This window comes from Sus scrofa, chromosome 16 (genome assembly GCF_000003025.6).
Source record: "Sus scrofa isolate TJ Tabasco breed Duroc chromosome 16, Sscrofa11.1, whole genome shotgun sequence".
In the NCBI taxonomy this organism is placed as follows: Eukaryota; Metazoa; Chordata; class Mammalia; order Artiodactyla; family Suidae; genus Sus; species Sus scrofa.
Genome location: NC_010458.4, coordinates 19,910,016 through 19,930,703, shown reverse-complemented (window position 1 = coordinate 19,930,703; position 20,688 = coordinate 19,910,016). Strand labels below are relative to the sequence as shown.

The 20,688-nt window shown below is 43.8% G+C and overlaps 1 protein-coding gene across 1 annotated transcript in view; it reads left to right on the top strand.

The window, feature by feature from the left end:
* Window positions 9,924-20,688, top strand: part of ADAMTS12 (ADAM metallopeptidase with thrombospondin type 1 motif 12) — a 373,778-nt gene continuing 363,013 nt past the window's right edge. The window contains 1 exon segment of the mRNA XM_021076980.1: window positions 9,924-10,643. Within this exon segment, the coding sequence (XP_020932639.1) occupies window positions 10,517-10,643 (127 nt within the window). The 5' untranslated portion in view covers window positions 9,924-10,516.

The following is a 20,688-nucleotide window of genomic DNA, read 5'->3' as shown; positions in this document are numbered from 1 at the left end:
CCTTCAAAAGATGAATCACAGCACCTTATCTGATCTCAGCTGCCTCCGCTTTACTGCGGGAAGCAGCGACGGAATCAATACCACCCTTGGCTCTTGGGGCCCTCTCAGGAGACTTGGTGCAGATTTAGCAAGACAGCAAAACAGGTCACGAGTAGAGTCAGTCAGCAACCATCAGAGAAGCTATGAAGCAACAAAGGAGGCCTTCTCATTGCCAAGGGGGCGATCCTGGCAGCACCATTTGGAGAGCACGGCCAAGGCAGATAAAAGTGTTAGCAGAGCATCTGGTCCTGGACTAGCTGTGTCCCAGGCCTCACAAGAGCACAGCCCTGCTTCCTGAGCTCTGGGGCATCTCAGTGCTGCCAAGATTCATCTCGTGGCTGTGGAGATAGTCTCCCCTGGGTCTGGCAGTGTGGGCGAGCTATGTCAAAACCCTTCATGACACCATCAAGAGATCTCTTATCTTAATCTAGGATCAACTTCAAAGTTGATGTTTCATTATTTGGATGTGTGTCACTTTATCCTGAGGAGAAACATAAACCATCCTTGGAAATGAAAGGGTTAGAGCCATGAGGGGCCCTCCTTTCATATTAAAGAAAGATCTTTAATATGAGCTAGTGGTAGGCACGAATCTGCTTGATTTTAGGCTTAGGTGTCTGTGACCAAGCTTTCTCTCCATCATTTTTCCATTGGTTAGCAGATAAATTAATAACAAGGTGGAAGACTAGACCAGTTGTCGTGGGTCCATAGCATGGAATACTATGCAGAAATAACACCTGCATGGTACTGGCACAGAAAGCATACAAAAAAGTTATGTGGAGTGCGTGAACACAGGTAAAAGGGAGCACATACTCTGTGATTCCGTTTATGTCAAATTTTAGAAAATGCTAAGTAATCTCCAGTGATGGAAAGCAGGACACTGGCTGCCTGTGGTTGGGGGTGATGCAAATAGGGACAGAAGGAAGGGATTACAAAGGAGCAAGAGAACACTTCTGGTTTGACACACACACACGTGCAGGTACACACATATGTACTGCAAAGTGTATCGTGATGGCTTCACAAGTATGTATGCAAACATTTAAATTGTACTATTTATTTATTTATGCATGACTTTTCTTTTTAGGGCCACACCCTTGGCATATGGAAGTTCCCAGACTAGTGGTCAAATCGGAAGCTGCAGCTGCTGGCCCACACCACAGCCACAGCACTGCGAGAGCCAAGCTGTGTCTGCCACTAACGCCACAGCAGGGGCAATGCGAGATCCTTAACCCACTGAGCGAGGCCATGGATCGAATCTGCATCCTCATGAATACTAGTCAGGTTTTTTATCCCACTGAGCCACAACAGGAACTCCAAAAACTGCACAATTTAAACACGTTCAGTTTATTGTACATCAAGTATATCTCTACAAAGGAAAAAAATAATAATAAGAGTGGGTACCATTATGGTATATCCTTATTGTTACCTGAACTAATTTCATTTATTATTGGTTTTGGGGGGATGTTCTGCTCTCGGCGATCCCAGGAGGCTATCAAAGAACAGAGATCAGCATCACAGTGGTCGATATCAGGGGAGTGACCGTCTGGGACCAGGGTAGGACTCCTGACGCTCGGCAGCTCTCCTCTGAGGAGCAAGACCCCAGCCCAGGCTACTCACAGGCTCTGGTTGAGCTCAGCAGGCAAGAGAATATAAAGAGGGGGGTAAACCAGGGTTGTGGACATTCCTCAGTATGTCCATTCCCTCCTGATCCCATTTTCCATGACAGAATTTCTAATTTGATTTCAAGAACGTTGATTGACCTGCATGTATTAGTGGGTGGAGTTATTCTTTCTTAACCGAACAAACTCAATCTTTGATCTCGCTCTTCCATTTTTTCCTTCCGCGTAGGTGAGTGTGTAAATCCAGGACTCCTCTCCCATCCTCACCTCCAGTTGGACCTAGTGAATCACTGCGGTGTCTTGATTTCCAAGATTCCACCCTCTCTTGATTCCCTCCTTATCTTGTTGGCACCTGTAATCTGAACCTCCCTCTGAACTCCCGACTGGTATATCCAATGGCCTTCTTGGCATTTCCTTCACATGTCTGTAAGAAACACCCTAACATGTTTCCAACTGAACTTCTGGCTTCGCCATCCCTACTCAATCTATTCTAACGTCCATCTTCCTCATCTCAATTATTGGTCGTTCTAAACCTGTAATCATCCCTGAGTTCTTTTTCGCTTTACCTTACATCCAATTCGTTAGAAACTGTTGTTGGTGCTACCTTCAAAATACACCCAGCATCTGAGCAGTCCTCACCATGTTTTTGCTACCAGCTGATGTGATCCACTCTTATCTCTTACCAGAATTAATTCAGTGACCTCCTAACTTTCCCTCTTTCCAGCTGTTCTCAACCCAGCAACCAAAGAGAGCCCTATAAATCCTAAGGTACCCCTCTATTCAAAACCCTCCAGTGGCTTCTTTATTTGCTCAGGGTGAAAATTCAAAGTCCCCATTAGGGACCTTCATGCCTTTCCCTCTTCTCCTTCACCACCACACCGCCCTTGCCTACACACCCCAGCCACTCCACACGCCTTCATTTTCCATGTTCTCCAAGCATATTTCTTCCCAGTTGAGGATCTTTGCTGTTGCTATTTCCTTGGCTGGATAATTCTTCTCCCAAATATCTCTCTGTCTCAGATTCTTATTTTTTTCAGGTTTCTGCTAAAGTCCTCTTAGCAGAGAGACTGCTAATGGCATCTTAATAGAGAGGCGCCTTTATATAAACCAGGAACCTACTTCTCTCAGTCACTCCCTTAGCCTGCCTGTGGTTCTCTACTGCTCTGACAGCTGTCTTCCATAGCACATATTTACTTGTTGATTTCCTTTTTCCCCGCACCCCGTACCCCCAAACTAGGACTTATGCAAGCATGAGGAAAGAGTCTCTGACTTTTATTCAATGCTATTTCTCAATGCCTAGACATAGTAGACAATCAGTAAATATTTGTTGAGTGATTAAATGCAATATCCTTTTTTTGTTTAGGTAGTCACACTCAAAAGTTTCCCAACATATGCCATCCTGAATGTCTTCCTCTCCTTGGGAATAATAAGCCACTCTTCTTTAATTCAGACTTAATCTTTAAGGCAGAATGACAGAAGGAACTGGTGCCCATATGGTTCAGGATCAATGCAGGACCAGTCTGATAATGGGAACATTGGTGGTTGTCAGCCTGGGTGCTCAGAAAACCACCATACATGGGCATTTATCTGGATACTAACTTCTCCTTATTAGGTGTCTCTAATTTCCAATTCTACAGCATCTCTACCAAAGGGTAAATAATTTTCAAGACTGAGAACAGACCATTACATTTGATAGTTTTAATTTAGCAACAATCTCAAACTTACAGAGAAGTTGGAAGTGATGTTTTAAAAAGAGAATGTTTTGTGTTACAAATTGTCTAAGGGTAAGTTGCCAACTAGGGGGCCCCATCACCTTCAAGTACTTTATGTATTTATTTATTTTGTCTTTTCTAGGGCTGCACTCACGGCATATGGAGGTTCCCAGGTAGGGGTTGAACTGGAGCTGTAGCCACCGGCCTACACCACAGCCACAGCAACGCGGGATCCGAGCTGCATCTGCGACCTACACCACAGCTCACAGCAACGCTGGATCCTTAACCCACTGAGCGAGGCTAGGGATTGAACTTGCAACCTCATGGTTCTTAGTCGGATTCGTTAACCATTGTGCCACGACGGGAACTCCAACCTACAAGTACTTTAAAGGGTACCTCTAACAAACAAGGATGTTCTATAAAACCACCATGATCACAATCAGAAAGTTAAGGGAAACAATACTCCACCCAAGCCCCTGTCCCCTTTTAAGTTTCACTAATTGTTCTAACAATGTCTTTTGTAACAAAAGGATCCTATTCAGAATCATGTGTTGCATTTAGGTGTCATATCTCTTTGGTCTCCTTCAATCTAGAATAGTGTTTCAGTTTTCCTTTGATGTTCATGGCCTTTCCAAGATAAAAAGTCAGCTATTTTGTAGACTGTCCCTCAGGTTCAGTTTGTCTGTTAGATTCAGGCGATGTATCTTTCCAGAGATTTCACTGAAGCGATGATGTTCCTCTCACTGAAGCCTATCAGGTTGTGCACAGTTTTCTTTTTGTTTCTGTTTTTTTTTTGTTTTGTTTTGTTTTTGTCTTTTTGCCATTTCTTGGGCTGCTCCCACAGCATATGGAGGTTCCCAGGCTAGGGGTTGAATCAGAGCCATAGCCGCTGGCCTATGCCAGAGCCACAGCAATGCAGGATCCGAGCCTCGTCTGTGACCTACACCACAGCTCACAGCAGCACCAGATCCTTAACCCACTGAGCAAGACCAGGGATCAAACCCGCAATCTCATGGTTCCTAGTTGGATTTGTGAACCACTGCGCCACGACGGGAACTCCATGGTAGTGCACTGTTTTGATTTTCCATATAATATTATTGATTCTGTGTACTTTGTTAAGTTGATTAAGATGATAGCTGCTAGGCTTCTGCACTCTAAAATACTCTTTTGAGGACTTAATAAATATTTGGGAGGTGGCACTTTAAAATTATATAAAGTTCTCATTCCTCCCCAACTTTACTATTAATTTATCTCTTTGTATCAGTATGGGATTCATGGTTCTTATTTTATTATATGCCTAATAATGTGTTACTGTCATGCATTTGTGCTTAAACTTTCCTAGATTTGGCTACTGGGAGCTCTTCCTACCAGCTCCTCTCTCCTTTTGACATGTTCTCATCTTTCTTTGAGGCTTTCCTTGTTGTTGTTGGCTTTTTTGGTTTTTGTTTGTCTGTTTTTTGAGCAATAAGAGGTTTCAGGCTCATCTTCTATTTTCTCTAAGCCCTAGTTCCAGAATTAGTCATTTCTTTAAGGATTCCTAGTTTGTTTTAGAGGAGAGTGGTATTTAGAATCCGAGATCTGGGTGCAAAGGTGTTCATTGCTTTTGAGGTGTTGTTCTAGCAACCTCAAAAGGACAAGTCTAGGGATATGTATGTGTGTATACTTATGCACATTTATACCTTTATTTCTATATGCATCTCTATATACATCAACAGTGTGGGTTCTCACCAATACCTTCAGTAACATTGCAACATCACACGGTTCATGCTACTTTTCCCTTTTTTCTTTTAATTTTTTTATTTATTTCATTTTGTTTTATTTATTTAATTTTTTAAAATGACTCAAGTGAATTTATCACATCTGTAGTTGTATAATGATCATAACAATCTGATTTCACAGGATTTCCAACCCATAGCCCAAGCACATCCCCCTGCCCCTCTCCCTTTTTTCTTACTGGTACCTCACTGGCAGTGAGAAACTTGATTCCTACTATCCTTGCTGTGTTAACTCATTTGATCAATCCCCCCTCTATGTAACCAATCTCTAATCACTGCTCAGTTGTCACCATTATCCCAGCTCTCCTTACCCTGTCAGTATTTCAACACCCTGCTGGGACATCCTCTCTTAGGTGGATGCCCTTCTCACTCTGCTCTGGCTCTGACACCACACGCTGAGCGGTTGTCTTACACAGATGCCCTTTATACATTGCTGAGGCTCTGACACCCTCCAGCAGGTACTCTCTGCCCCCCTGTCACACTCCCACCTTGGCTCTCTCTTATGACTCTCCTTCTGTCAACCCTGGTAAACCCATGTAACATACCATTTTGACTGGGCTTAAGAGGATTACAAACTGGTGTTGGTTTCAGTTTTTGCAACATTTTGATCCAAATGCTACATGTTTCCTGAGATGTGCTTTGTTTTTTTTTTTCAGTCAATAGTATATTTCATAAATCAGGGATCCATAACCTTCTCAGGCATGCCTTTCAAAGGGGCATTGACATGACACTGTTTCTTTAATCAAATTTATTAATTGCGATGTCAGAAGAATGGACTAATATAGTACCACCTTAATACAAAGCCAGGTAGCTTTACAAAATCTGAAATGAATAGATTCCAAGATCTTTAAACTGAGCCAAGAAGGCAAACTCTCTGGATGCTGGGGATGTACAGAGTGGGCAGTGCTGATTAACGGTCCAACTGTACATTGAATACAATTTGGATGGAAGAATAAAAGTGAGCTGATACTCCCAAGGGTTACATATACCACCCCCATCTTCTTTCAAGGACTGCAGAGAGGTTTAAAAGAAAATAGTACATGTAACAATGATACTAAAATGTATGATTTTTAAAGACCATACTTTTTGACTTCCAAGCAGAGTTAAGGTGGAACTACACTTGAAAACCTTGGAGGAAGACTTCTCTCTTCCATCCTTTGACCTGAAATAACCTTGTAAACTATGAAATATGATACCATGATTTTCATTATGAGGTGGCGGTTGTGGTATCAAGGTACGGATTAATAGATGGCCAGTCTTTTCAGCATATTCACTGTGATTCTTGGGGTCAAGTCAGGGTTGGGTTTTTTGGCCAATGTCAGTTTCAGTTGTTTTTCCAGTTTAATGACAGCTCTGAAAAATGCTTTGAGCTAATTTTCCTTGAACTTCAGCCATCCCTTGGGCTTCTATGGATTTGTTAGGAAGGTATGAACTTTCATATGCCTTATTTGCTTATGATACAGAAGGAGCTCTTTGGGAGGCATTTTAGATCTTTTGCTTCGATTTGAATTTTCACATGGCAAATACTTTGCCATATGAACTATACCCCTACCTGAGACACGATGACGATGTCTGTTTGTGAATATTCTGAGTCTGTCCCCTCTGAAGACATTACAATGGGTCTTAAGTAAGACAGATATATATTTGACCCTACTTAGTGATGTGGTTAAGTCTTGGCATTTCTCTGACCTTCACTGTTTTATCCTGGTTTTCCACTTCATAGCAATGTGATCCTTGGCAAGTTATGTAAACTGTCAGTGTCTCTTTTCTCATCTACAAGCCAAGGATAATAATAGTACCTATCTAATAAGTTTTTGTAATTAAAGTAATAACTACAGTGTTGGCACAAAGTCTAGTAAATAGTCAGTGTGTGATAAATGTTTGCTGTCCCTACCTATTATTCAATGCTTGGATTTTACATGTGTTTGTAGTCTCACTTCAATGGGAGCGTAGCTGCATTAGCCAGGAGATATTCTGGAGACTGCGCAGTGCTTCATAGCTCTGCTTTCCACAATGGACACATCAGGAAAGGTATTTTTGTGACTTTGTTGTTGCTTTTTTGTTGTTGCAACCGACCTTGGTCACCAAGAGGATTTGTTTCATTTTCCCATTGAGCAGAGGACCAGCGAGGAGGATTAACTTTTTCCTTTACCATGAAGTAGAGGCTCAGGCTTTGGAGAAATTTTGTGAATTCTGTAAAGAGTATGAGAAACTCAGTCTTGGCATAGAGCAGGATGTATATTTGTGTTAAATCATGTTGAAAACTTGCTGAAGTTGGAGACGTGAATTAGTAGTTGCTCAGTAGGTGCAACTATGTGAGTCTCTTCAATAGCATTTGGGAAAAAAAAGCAGAGAAAGTCAGGAGTTGGGGTATAACAAGGTTAGAGTTTGATGAGGAAGGTGAGAGGTTGAAGACACTGGTCAGAGACAATTTAAAGAGATAGATCGGAGTTCCCGTCGTGGCGCAGTGGTTAACGAATCCAACTAGGAACCATGAGGTTGCGGGTTTGATCCCTGGCCTTGCTCAGTGGGTTAAGGATCCAGCGTTGCCGTGAGCTGTGGTGTAGGTTGCAGGTGTGGCTTGGATCCAGCGTTGCTGTGGCTCTGGCGTAGGCTGGTGGCTGCAGCTCCGATTCGACTCCTAGCCTGGGAGTCTCCATATGCTGCGGGAGTGGCCCAAGAAATGCCAAAAAGACAAAAAATAAATAAATAAAGAGATAGATCATAGGGATATGATTGGGCAGAAAGGGAGGTAAAGCCAAAGAGGTGCTTATAGATTACGGGACAATGAAGGATGAAGAGATCAAAAGATGGGGAGTCCTTACTAGGCTGATAAGGTAGGCGGAACATGAAGTTTTGGGGAGATTTTATAATTTTAATATTTCAGTCTTAGGTGCCTTCTGGATGACAGACATTCCTGGTTGTGGTCCTGAGAGTAGGTGGAAGAGCGAGGGTAAGGGGAATGCCCATTTATTGAAGAGAATGAGAAGCCGTGAGGCCAGAGAATTCTGTGGATCCCCCCCTGATATTGTTGGGACTTGGTAGTTCCCAGAGTTCTTTCGGTTCCTGCCTGAGAGACATAGCTTTTCTCCAGGGACTGGAAGCCAGATGTAATCTCGCTCTTCAGGTGAAACCCTGCTTGCTGTTAAAAGGAGAAGAAGAAGCAGAAAGAGGAAGAAGAGAAAGAGGAGAAGGCAAACAGGAGAGGAAGGGGAAGATGAACAAAGGGAAAGAGACACAGTTAGCTCAAAGTGGTTTTTGTTTTTGTTTTTTTTTTTTTTTTGTCTTTTGTCTTTTTGGGCCACACCTGAGGCACGTGGAGGTTCCCAGGCTAGGGGTCGGATCAGAGCCACAGCCGCCGTCCTACACCACAGTTCACGGCAATGCCTGATCCTTTACGCTCTGATCGAGGCCATGGATTCCACCTGCAACCTCATGGTTCCTAGTCAGATTAATTCTCACTGCACCATGATGGGATCTCCTCAAAGTGTTTCTTTAATGCCCTTGCAATTGTCTTTCCGTTGGGCCTTCATGCCATTTCACTAGATATGCCTGTCTTACCTGACTCTCCTTTGGACTTAAGTTGTGCTCTTCTTACCTGATGTTTATGCAACAGGAAAAGATGCTCATAGCCCTTCTTTGACTGGCCTATGATAGCATAACAGAACATGTTACATGGCAATATTATATGGCAAGGGGGATAAAGGCTGTAGATGGAATTAACGTTGCTAATCAGCTGATCAGAAGAGAAAGAGATTAACCTGGATGATCTAGATGGGTCCAATGTCATCACAAGGGTCCTTATAAATAGGGAAGTGAGAAAAAAGAGAGAGTGTCAGGCTGATGCAACTTAAAGAGACTCAGCTGGCTGTTACTGGCTTTGAAAATGGGGGAAGAGGGCCATGAGCCAAGGGAAGTGGGCAGCCTCTAGAAGCTGGAAAAGGCAAGCAAATAGGCTCTAGAAAGGAATGCAGCTGTGCTAACACCTAGGTTTTAGCCCAATGAGACCCATCGCAGACTTCTGACCTCCAGAACTGTAATATACTAAACCTGTGTTGTTTTAAGCCATCAGATTTGTGGGAATTTGTGATGGCAATAACAGGAATCTTATACCTACCCCTTGAAATGTCATGGTGTGTATATATCCAGTCTGAAGTTCTTCAAACTGCCTGCCCCAGGCCTGTGAGCACCATCTTGCACTTGGGTCACTGCTTGGACTTGGCTTCCCTGGCCCTGAGCAAGGTTGGATGAACTGGCATCTTCAGTCTCTTGCTGAACACATCCGGGCGGCTGGAAGCCATGGAGAACCAGTGTGGGGCCAGATTCCTCCTGAGTGGAATAAGTTAGCTGGTTTCAGCCCAGAGGTGCAAAATCTTGGCGGGATCATCCCAGGAATCTCTCTGGATGCCTGGCAAGCCCCCTGGTTTGGGGCATTCTCTCAGCGATGTAAAGCTTGAGCCTCTGAATGGTTTCCGCTTCCATGGGCAGCTTGTGCCAGGAAAGTGGAGAGCTACCATCTCCGGCTGACTTACTTCCTTTTCTCTCCTGGTTACCCTTCGGGCTTAGTGAAGTGCCAGGGAGACCACAGACTTAAAGCGGCTCCTGGTCACTGGGTCCCCTCACCTCGTGGTGCAGATGAAGGGACTTGTGCAGGGTCGACCTAGTAGATTAGCCCAGACCATCTGTCTCTACTTGGGAAAGAGAAACACTGCCTGTTAACTTTTTTCAAACGGAAGCCGGCCCTGGAAACGAATCGCAGAGAAGTCGAACCAGCTGAGTCTTGGTGGAGCAATGGTGGGAAAAGTTGGGGAACTGGGAGGAGAAAGGCCAGGAAGGGGGCAGCATTGAGCTGAGGAGGTCAGGGAGTGGGGTCCCCCGCGGTCCCATCTCTGCGCTCAGCATTTTCCGCCGGTATCAGGAGTTGGCCTGGGGGCCTCTCACTCGGAGGCCCGCCCAGGGCGACTCTCCCCGGGGCTCCCCTATTTGGCCGGCCGGCTTGGCTCTGGGCGGGGCCGGCGGAGCGGAGGAGGGGGTGGGAGTCCCGGAGGAAGATGCGCGGGGCCGGCTGCGAGGCCAGGCGCCCAAGGCAGAGGGGTGGGATCCAGAGTGGGCTGCGCCCTCCCGCACCCGGCGGAAAGCAGACGTTGTCAGCTGAATCACTCCCCTTTCAGGAGGAGGGAGGGAACAGAAAGGTAACGAGCCCCTTTCTGCTTAAAAAAAAGCCAAGGGAGGGCGTGGGCAGCCTTGCAGTCTCTCCCTTCGCACTCCTGGACCATGCACCCCGGCATCTTCCTGCCCGGCCACAGGCGAGGACTTGATTTCTTGAGCTGAGAGCTAAAACTTGTTGACGTTTCTTCTCCCCAACAACTGAATCATGCCATGTGTCCAGAGGAGCTGGCTTGCAAAGCTCTTCGTTATGGCTCAGCTCCTGAACTTGGGGGTCCTTTGCTCTGAGCGACCACCGCAGCCGGGCCCGCTGCGCTTCCCGGACAGGAAGCAAGGTTAGTGGCTTTTCCAGATTTGCTCTAAAAACCGCAGTGGTAAGACGCCTGAAAAGTTGGTTGCTCCCCTTTCCCTTCCCCCACTTGGCTGCACTCCGAAAGGCCGTTTGGCTGAGTTGCGAGGAAATTTGGGCTGGGAGTTGGGTAAAGCGGGGGCTTCTCGGAATTCAGTGCTTAAAGGGTTGATTCCTTACCTCTTCCTGAAAGGCAAGGATCCTGATCTTTTTACACTAAGGATGCTGCAGAGAAGGCTCTAGAGGTAGCTAGTAGCCACCCCCCCAGCCCGCCTCCCCGCTTTGTCTCCTCTGAATGCTGCACTGTTTCCGCCCCTATTTTTCAGATTGTGAACGCATGAAATTTTTTTTTCTTTTTTTTTTTTTTGTTTTTTAATTTGCAACCGGCCACTGGCAGTTATTGCCATGTTTCTAGTTAGTTTGAAACTGCTGGCAGAGGGGAGGGGAAATGTGATTCCGCCCCCCTGCTGAGTGAGCTTGGCTGTGTTTTGGTTTCCTGGAAAGATTTAGGGCTGTGTTGTAAAAATAACAGTTCTTTTGGAGAAAATTCCCTTCCGAAGGGGCTCACCTTTCTCTGTTCTGCTGCTTCTCTTTCTGAATTTCATAAAACTTGTAATGCTGTAGAAAGCAGGGGAGGAGTTGGGATGGACCATTTGTTTTATTATTATTACTGTTATTATTAGGTATCTTTTAAAACCCAACACCCTGAGCAGAATGATACTGTTGCCTTTGCTTTTTTATTGGACTTGCAAGGGTCAGACACTTTCCTGTTTGTTGGGGAATTCATTGGGCTTCTGGGAAAATACCGTCATGGCAGCAGACATGGCCCGCGTGGCTAAGGCACTCATGTGCTATCGTCTTGACCACTGTCAACAGCCTCCTGGGGTTCAGGGACCATTGTTGCTATCTCTGCTTTACACCTGAAGAACCCAAAGCTTGGGGAGTTTGTGGGCTTAGTTATGGTGGAGTGAGGTTTTAAACCCAGGTAGCCTGAGTCCAGAGGCTGCCTTCTTACCATCCAGCAGCATTGTCCTAGAGCGACAATCGGGACAACACACACACACACACACACACACACACACACACACACACACACAGCACGAGGTTAGCATCCATTAAATCCTGTGCCTGCTGACCACGCTCAAGTTTTGGGAAGCTTCCACAGCTTCCTGACCCCAAGACCACTTGGGTGGCAGGCATCTCCCGCCTGACGTTGTGGAGGATTTCTGCCTACTTTACAAAGTTCAGATACTGCTGGAGAGCTCAAATGCTGCTGACTTCCAGAGCCACTCAAAGCAGGTCCCTTTGCTTTCCTTGGAAGCCAGAGCCCACAAACACTAGGGTGAGATGTCAATCAGCCAGCACTCACTTGTGTAAACGGTCCAGATATGATCTCCCACCCCCAAGTTCGAAATAGCAGCGTTTGTTGTTCTTTGAAAAACAGCCCTTTTGTGAAAAGTCTCTCTTCTGCCGGCAGGCAGCACAAACAAAGCCTGCGAGCACTTCCCAGGGCATTTGGAGATGATTTGGTTCAAAGACACACATTCTCCTGGATTGGTTTTCAGCGCTGCTTGCTCCACATCTTTGTAAATGTATTCAGCTCAGTGTGGAGCAGACTCCACTGGGACTGGCTTTCTCTGGAAAGTGAGAGATGGTTGTCTTCCCTGGTCACCTTTATGGCCAAGAGGAGTTGATAGTGGAAAACAGGTGTACGGTGCTCTGAGCTTATTAGTGATGCACAATTATTTAGGTTTTTTTTTTAAATTTATTTTTTATTTTTATTTTTTGGTTGTGCCTGTGGCATATAGAAATTCCTGGCCAGGGATGGAGCCCACACTACAGTAGTAACCAGAGCCACGGCATGGACAACACTGGATCCTTAATCTGAGCCACCTAGCTGCTGAGCCACCGGGAAACCCCTGATATTTAGGTTTTAAAAATAATTTCCAAAAAATTAATAAATTCGGATTTTAATTAAAGATCTAAACATAAAACTTGAAACTATTAAACTTCTAGAAGAGAACATAGGCAGAACACTTTTTGATATAAGTCATGGAAGTACTTTTTTTTTTGGCGTTTTAGGGCCACACCTGGGGCATATGGAGGTTCCCAGGCTAGGGGTCTAACTAGAGCTGTAGCTGCCAGCCTAAGCCACAGCCACAGCAACACCAGATCCGAGCCACGTCTGTGACCTATACCACAGCTCATGGCAATGACAGGTCCGAAACCCACTGAGTGAGACCAGGGATCGAACCCGCAGCCTCATGGTTCCTAGTCAGATTTGTTTCTGCTGCACCACAATGGGAACTCCCAGAAGTACTTTTTTGGATCTGTCTCCTAAGGCAAAAGAAACAAAAGCAAAAGTAAACAAATGGGACCTGATTAAACTTGAGGGCTTTTGCACAGCAAAAGAAACCATTTACAAAATAAAAAGACAGCCTACTAAATGGCAGAAAATATTTGAAAATGATATAACTGATAAGGGATTAAGATCCAAAATACATATATAAACAGCTCATACAACTCAATATCAAAAAAACAAAGAATTCAATCAAAAAATGGGCAGAAGACCTGAATAGACATTTTTACAAAGAAAATATAGAGATGGCCCACAGGCACATGAAAAGATGCTTGACATCACTATTTGTCAGAGAAATGCAAATCAAAACCACAATAAGATATCACCCCACACTTGTCAGAATGGCTATCATCAAAGAGTCAATAAGTAATAAATGTTGATGAGGATGTGGAGAAAAAGGAACCCTCCTACACTATTGGTGGGAATGTAAATTGGTACAGCCACTAAGGAAATGGAGTTTCTTCAAAAAACCAAAAAATAGAACTACCATAGGATCCAGGAATTCCACTCCTGGGAATATATTGGAAGAAAATGAAAACACTAATTCAAAAAAAAAATGCACATCCCTCAATATTCATAGCAGCACTATTTATAGCAGCCAAGGTATGGAAGCAACCTAAGTGTCCATCAATAGGTGAATGGATAAAGAAGATATGATATAGACATACAATGGAATACTACACAGCCATAAAAAAGAATGAAATTCTGCCATTTGCAATAACGTGGATGGACCTAGAGTGTATTTTGCCTAGTGAAATAAGCCAGACAAAGGCAAATACTCTATGTTATCACTTATACGTGGAATCTAAAAAAGAAAACAAACAAATGAATATAACAAAAGAGATAGACTCAACAAATATAGAGAATGAACAATGGTTATCAATGGGGAGAGTAGGTGGTAGGGATAGGATAAGGGTCAAGGGCTAAGAGATACAGACTATTATGTATAAAATAAATAAGCTACAAGGATATAGTGTACAGCAAGGTAAATATAGCTATCATTTTGTAATAACTGAAAAGAAATAAATACATAATATTGAACCAGAGAAAATATTTCAGATTTAAAAGACTTTTCATCAAAATGTTTGTTCTCAACTCACCAGTGGACTTACAAGGAACCCTCATTTGGTGCAAAGGAGAAATTTCTGAGCAGATTTCCATGTGGAATTGAGAGAGAGAGGAGGGGAGAGAAGTGAGAGAATGAGGATGAGGGCAAGCTGGTTAGAGGACATTTTTTAAAAAAAAATTTATTGAGGTATTGTTGATTTACAATGCATTAATTTCTGCTGTACCACAAAGTGATTCACTTATATATGTATATAAACACACACACACATTCTTTCTCAAATTATTTTCCATTGTGGTTCATCACAGGGTATTGAATATAGTTCCCTGTGCTACACAGTAGGACCTTGTTGCTTATCCATTCTATGTATAATAGTTTGCATCTACTAGTCCCAAACTCTCCATCCATCTCTCCCCCATCTTCGTCCCCCATGGCCACCACAAGAGTGTTCTCTATGTCTGCGATTCTGTTTCTGTTTTGTAGATAAGTTGATTTGTGTCACATCTTAGATTCTACATAGAAGTGATATCATGTGGTATTTTTCCTTTTCTGATTTACTTCCCTCAGTATGAGAATCTCTAGGTCCATCCATGTTGCTGCAAATGGCATTATTTCGTTCTTTGCCTCCACATGACCTGCCTGCTGCCTCACAATTAACCAATCTCCCTAGAATTCCATTTCCACCCTGACAACATTTTTGAATTGTACCCAAATTCTGAACAATGAAACTTGCAGAATACTTCAGATATCATCTCTGCCGTCCTTCTTATTTTTGCAGATCAGGAATGGGAGGCCTCGAGGGTCAGTTTATCAGTTGAGAAGCATTTATTGAATACCTACTATCAGCCACTCTACCAGCAGCATGAAAGGAGTTGCACAGGATCCTGGAGGCTGAGACAGATTCAGAACCTCCATGACTATTAAGATTCCCTCCAGGTCTGAGAGAGGGGCTGAGATGGGATTTTAGACCGAAGAACATTTGAGTCAAAGTTTTGAATCAGGAGTTACCGTCGTGGCGCAGTGGTTAACAAATCCGACTAGGAACCATGAGGTTCCAGGTTCGATCCCTGGCCTTGCTCAGTGGGTTAACAATCCGGCATTGCTGTGAGCTGTGGTGTAGGTTGCAGATGCGGCTCGGATCTGGCGTTGCTGTGGCTCTGGCGTAGGCCGGTGGCTACAACTCCGATTGGACCCCTAGCCTGGGAACCTCCATATGCTGTGGGAGCGGCCCTAGAAAAGGCAAAAAGACAAAAAAAAAAAAAAAAAAAAAGTTCTGAATCAATATGATTTTTCACAACCTTTTGAGGTATGTCATTTTCTGTATTAAAAATGCAGTTGAGGGAGTTCCCTTCATGGCTCAGTGATTAATGAACCCAACTAGGGTCCATGAGGATGTGGGTTCAATCCCTGGCCTTGCTCAGTGGGTTAAGGATTCCGCTTTGCTGTGGCTGTGGTGTAGGCTGGCAGCTGTAGCTCCAATTTGACCCCTAGCATGGGAACCTCCATATGCCTCAGGTACAGCCCTAAAAAAAAAAAAAAAAAGAAAAAGACAAAAAGTATATTATGGAAATACACTTCCTACCATTACAGGAATTTCATTGTCCTTGTAGGAAGGAGTCTTAGAGACTCAATTGCCTTCCAAAATAGATATAAATATCAAGAATAAGTATAGATTTAACCTACACTCTACAAAATCTGGGAGGTAAACAGTTCCTCACCTCTCTGCTTTCTTTCTAGGCAGAAGGTAAAAGGTCACTCCATGGTTTGTATTTTTTGTTTGTTTGTTTGTTTTGTTTTGCTTTTTAGGGATGCACCATGGCATATGGAGGTCCCCAGGCCAGGGGTCCATTCGGAGCCATAGCTGCTGGCCTACACCACAGCCACCCAGGGGTCCAATCTGAGCCTCGTCTATGACCTACACCACAGCTCATGGCAACGCCAGATCCTTAACCCACTGAGCGAGGCCAGGGATGGACCCTGCAACCTCATGGTTCCTAGTTGGATTCGTTTCCGCTGTGCCAAGACAGGAACTCCATGGTTTGTATTTTCAACAGTGCTTATGACAACAAGCTTCCTTCAGAGTTTCTCATGAAGTATCATCTAAACTGGTGGCCTAGGGTTTCAAATCGAATTTTAAAGGCAAATCAAAGTAGTTGTGGCTTATGTTTTCCATCCACCAACTCTAGTGCACATTGTGCTGTGATTACGTGGTGTGTCTCAGCCCCACCCACAGCCTGACATCTGCCGCTCAGTGGTAGTGAGGACAGAGGTTAGCCAGATTGCCCCAGCACGGATCTCCACCGCTCTTTATTGTCTTTTTATGGAGCAGGGAACAAAGTCTAAGATGAGGGCCACATTAATAATATCCCAGGTAACTGTGAGGATTAGACAAGACCAAGTTGGTATACCCTTAATGCCGTGTTCAACCTTAGAAATGGTAAAACTTAGTGTTTTTTTTTTTTTTTAATGGCCACATCTGCAGCATACAGAAGTTGCCAGGCTAGGGGTCAAATCAGAGCTGTAGCTGCCGGCCTGCACCACAGCCACAACAGCACTGGATCCGAGCTGCATCTGCGACCTATGCCCCAGCTTACAGCAACACCAGGTCCTTAACCCACTAAACGAGGCCAGGGATTGAACCCAAGTCCTCATGGCCACTATGTCAAGTTCTTAACCCACTGATCCATGATGAGAACTCCGCTTCCTGATTCTTATTTTTCCAGCCCTGTCCTATCTCCTCTGAGGTCTGCTTTCTATTGGCCGGGATGATAGCTAGCTCATCTTCTAAACTGAGAGGAAGCCAAGGTCCGTGCAGGCTTCTTCTCATCCCTGCTTGGAGGTCACATGTATTTAAGGCTACAGAGGTCCCTAGTAGCCAAGTTTCTATCTTTAATAGCAATGATAAGTAGCCAGTGTTTAGACAGTGAGTGTTATCTGTCAAACACTGTTCTAAATCTGTTACACATGTTAATACACTGACTTCTCACAACCATTCTAGAAAGGGGATACTATTAGTCTTGTGCCCATTGTATAGATGAGGCAAGTACAGTTGGGCCACCCATGTAAACCCCACTCTGTAAGTGGCCTCCTATTTCCATCTACACCTATTGGTGGATGTGGCTTAGCTGCCTTCTTTGCAGTAAAATCAACAGGTGAAACTGGCCTTATCTCCCATTACTCCTCCCTATAAAGAGGCAATTATTTTCTCCATTTATTGCTGAGCGAATTGAACTCTCTTAGGTCAAGCAGTTCTCTTCTTGTCAATCACCATCCCCAGGGGCAGTGCTATTACCTCTGCTCTGTTATAGCCTCTGCCAAGTGCAATGGCTTTTGTACACAAAGTACAGTGGCTGTGAATAGGATTTTGAAATAAGCACAAGATTTTTATCCAAGTAACATTGCATATTGGCTCTGTGAGCTCTCTCAGATTCGGTTTCTTTACGTATGAAATGGGGATAGTAGCTGAATCTGTGTCACAGGGTTGTTGTGCATATTAAAAGGGGATTTTTTTTTTTTTTTTGGTCTTTTTAGAGCCGCACCTGTGACATATGCAAGTTCCCTAGCTAGGGGTCAAATCAGAGCTGCAGCTGCCGGCCTATACCACAGTCACAGCAACTCGGGATCCAAGCTGCATCTGTGACCTATGCTGCAGCTTGTGGCAATGCTGGATCCTTAACCCACTGAGCAAGGCCAAGGACTGAACCCAAATCCTCATGGACACTAACTATGTCAGCTTCTTAACCTGCTGAGCCACAACAGGAACTCCTAAATGAGAAGTATGATAGCAAGTGTTCATTAAATGGTTACTGCGATTATTATCATTATATCATTTTACAGTCATTTATGTTGGCTCGCTCAAAAACGCCTCTGATTGAAACCAACTGGGTCAAAAGCTGTACATGTGGAGTTCCTGTTGTGGCTCAGCAGTAACAAGCATGACTATTATCAATGAGGATGTGGGTTTGATCCCTGGCCTCAGGGGGTTGAGGATCCAGTGTTGCTCTGAGCTGTTGTGTAGGCTGCAGTTGCAGCTTGGATCTTGCATTGCTGTGGCTGTGGTGTAGGCCGGCGGCTACAGCTCCGATTAGACCCCTAGCCTGGGAACTTCCATATGCCATGGGTGTGGCCCTAAAAAGAGAGAGAGAAGAAAAAAAAAGCTGCATATGTATTTGCTCTTTTATATTTCATCCTTTTCTACTTTCTACTGTTTATAGTGTGGGCTTAGGCAAGTTAGTCTTTCCTTTTATGCTTTCATAAATTATGTCTAATTCTTTGAGATGTATCTTCAGAGACAGGTCTTTAAGGGTCAAAACAGCTTCTTCTGAGAGGACTCAGTATCTGGACAGGACCACACACAGGGGCTACCATTGCAAGATCATGGCTGTACTCAGTTGAGGAAGACTTTTTCTGCCCATAACTGCTCTTCACTCTTCCAACCCTGGAGGAGCCGGAGACATCACTGCAAGTTGTAGGAGAGAAGAGCAACATGAGGAAAATACTAGAGGAACTGACTCCAGCCGGTCCCACTCAACCTGGGCCTTCCTCCCCTGAGGTCTGACCTTGGAAGGGCGGTAAAGCTCTGAGACTAACTGGGTCCAGATATTCCTTGCAGAGTGGACAGTACAGAGGCCCGAGTCCATTTGACTCCTAGTTCCTGGTATACTAGCATTATTAATTTGTGCAAAACACCTTTCTTGTCGTATTTACTTATGCATTTTTGGTCCCCATTCCTCACTCCTATTCCTCTGCATAGAAAACCATTTTTAATGGGTTCCATATGTTTTTCTTTTTTTCTTTTTTTGGTTGGTGTATGTTCTGGTGGACTTTGTATCATTGTTTTTGTGTGTATTTTCCATTAATGTAAATGGCTCTGTATTAACTTGTTTCGTTTCTTATTTTTCACTGAGCTTTGTTTTCAAGGTTGGCTTGTGTTGCTCTGTGCTCTGCTGCTCCTAAATGCTGCTGCAGCTAGAAGCAATGAATCTGGACTCTTTACTCCTAAAAATTGAGACCATTTGTTAGAACCTAAGAGTGAAAACTGTGCTCTGTCCCATCTCGCTCTTTCTTTCTTTTATTGAAGTATAACTGATCCACTACACTCTGTTAGTTCCAGATGCACAACATAGCAATTCAGTATTTTTATACAATTCGAAATGCTCACCATGTTAAGTCTAGTTACCATCTGTCACCATACAAAGATATTACACTATCATTGCTTAGATTTCCTATGCTGTGCATTTTATCCCTGTGACACATTTATTTGGTAACTGGAAGTTTGTACCTCTTAATCACCCTCACCTATTTCACTCATCTCCTTGCCTCCTTCCCCTCGGACAACCACCTATTTGTCCTCTGTATCTCTGAGTTTGTTCTGTTTTGTTCTTTTTGTTCATTTGTTTTCTTTTTCAGATTCCACATGTAAGTGAGATCATATGGTATTTTTCTTCCTCTGTCTGACTTTGTTCACTTAGTGTAATACCTTCTAGGTCTATCCGGGTTGTCACAAATGGCAAGAATTCATTCTTTTTATGGCCAAGTAATATTCCATTGTATATGCGTGCCACATCTTCCTTATCCGTTCATCTACTGATGAGTATTTAGGTTGCTTCATGTCTTGGCTGTTGTTGTATTTAATGCTACTCTGACCATAGGGGTGCCTCTATCTTTTTGAATTAGAGCTTTTGTTTTCTTTGGAAAAATACCTAGAAGTGGAATTCCTGGATAATGTGGTAGTTCTATTTTTAGATTTTGAGGAATCTCATACAGTTTTCCATAGGGTCTGTACCAACTTACATTCCCACCCACAGTGCATGAGGGTTTCCTTTTCTCCACATCCTCACCAATACTTGTTATTTCTTGTCTTTGATACAGCCATTCTGACAGGTGTGAGGTGATATCTCATTGTGGTTTCGATTTGTGTTTCCCTGGTGGTTAGTGATGTTGAGCATCTTTTCACTTCTTTTCATCATCTTTTCACCAACATACTGTTGGCCACCTTTATGTCTTCTTTGGAAAGATTTCTGTTCAGGTCTTCTGTCCATTTTTTAATCCATTGTTTGGTTTTTTGATGTTGTCTTCCCATATTTCACCCAGGGCACAGATGAATGACAACTGTTGTTTCAAGGCAGTTGTCTGGGGGAAAAAAAAAAAAACCTCTTTGATAATTTGCAATCTGTCAAGTCCAGTTCTTTTGATTAGCCAGCTACAGACACATTCGCTGCTACATCCACACATATGAATTGGGCACCTGGAATGTGTAAGATTCAAGATTCTGGTCTCCAAAGGGTTTGGGAATAAATAATATAATAAACAAAAGGCTTTGTAAAATTAGGCTGTACTGGAGGCTACAGAAAGTAAGGACATGGGGGTCCAGAGGAGGAAGAGGGCACTGTAGCCAGGGGCATTAGGGAGGATTTGAGTTGGGACTTTAAAACATAAGCTGGAATAAATAGGATTTTGACAGCAAGTGCAGAAACCGACAAATGTTGTTGGGCAAGTAGTTTGAACAAAGTAGCACATGTTACAAAGGGCAAAGGGCACCGCTGGGAGGTGGCAGATAGAATTTTTTTCCCTTTCTCTCTCTCTTCTTCACCCATTCTTTGTTTT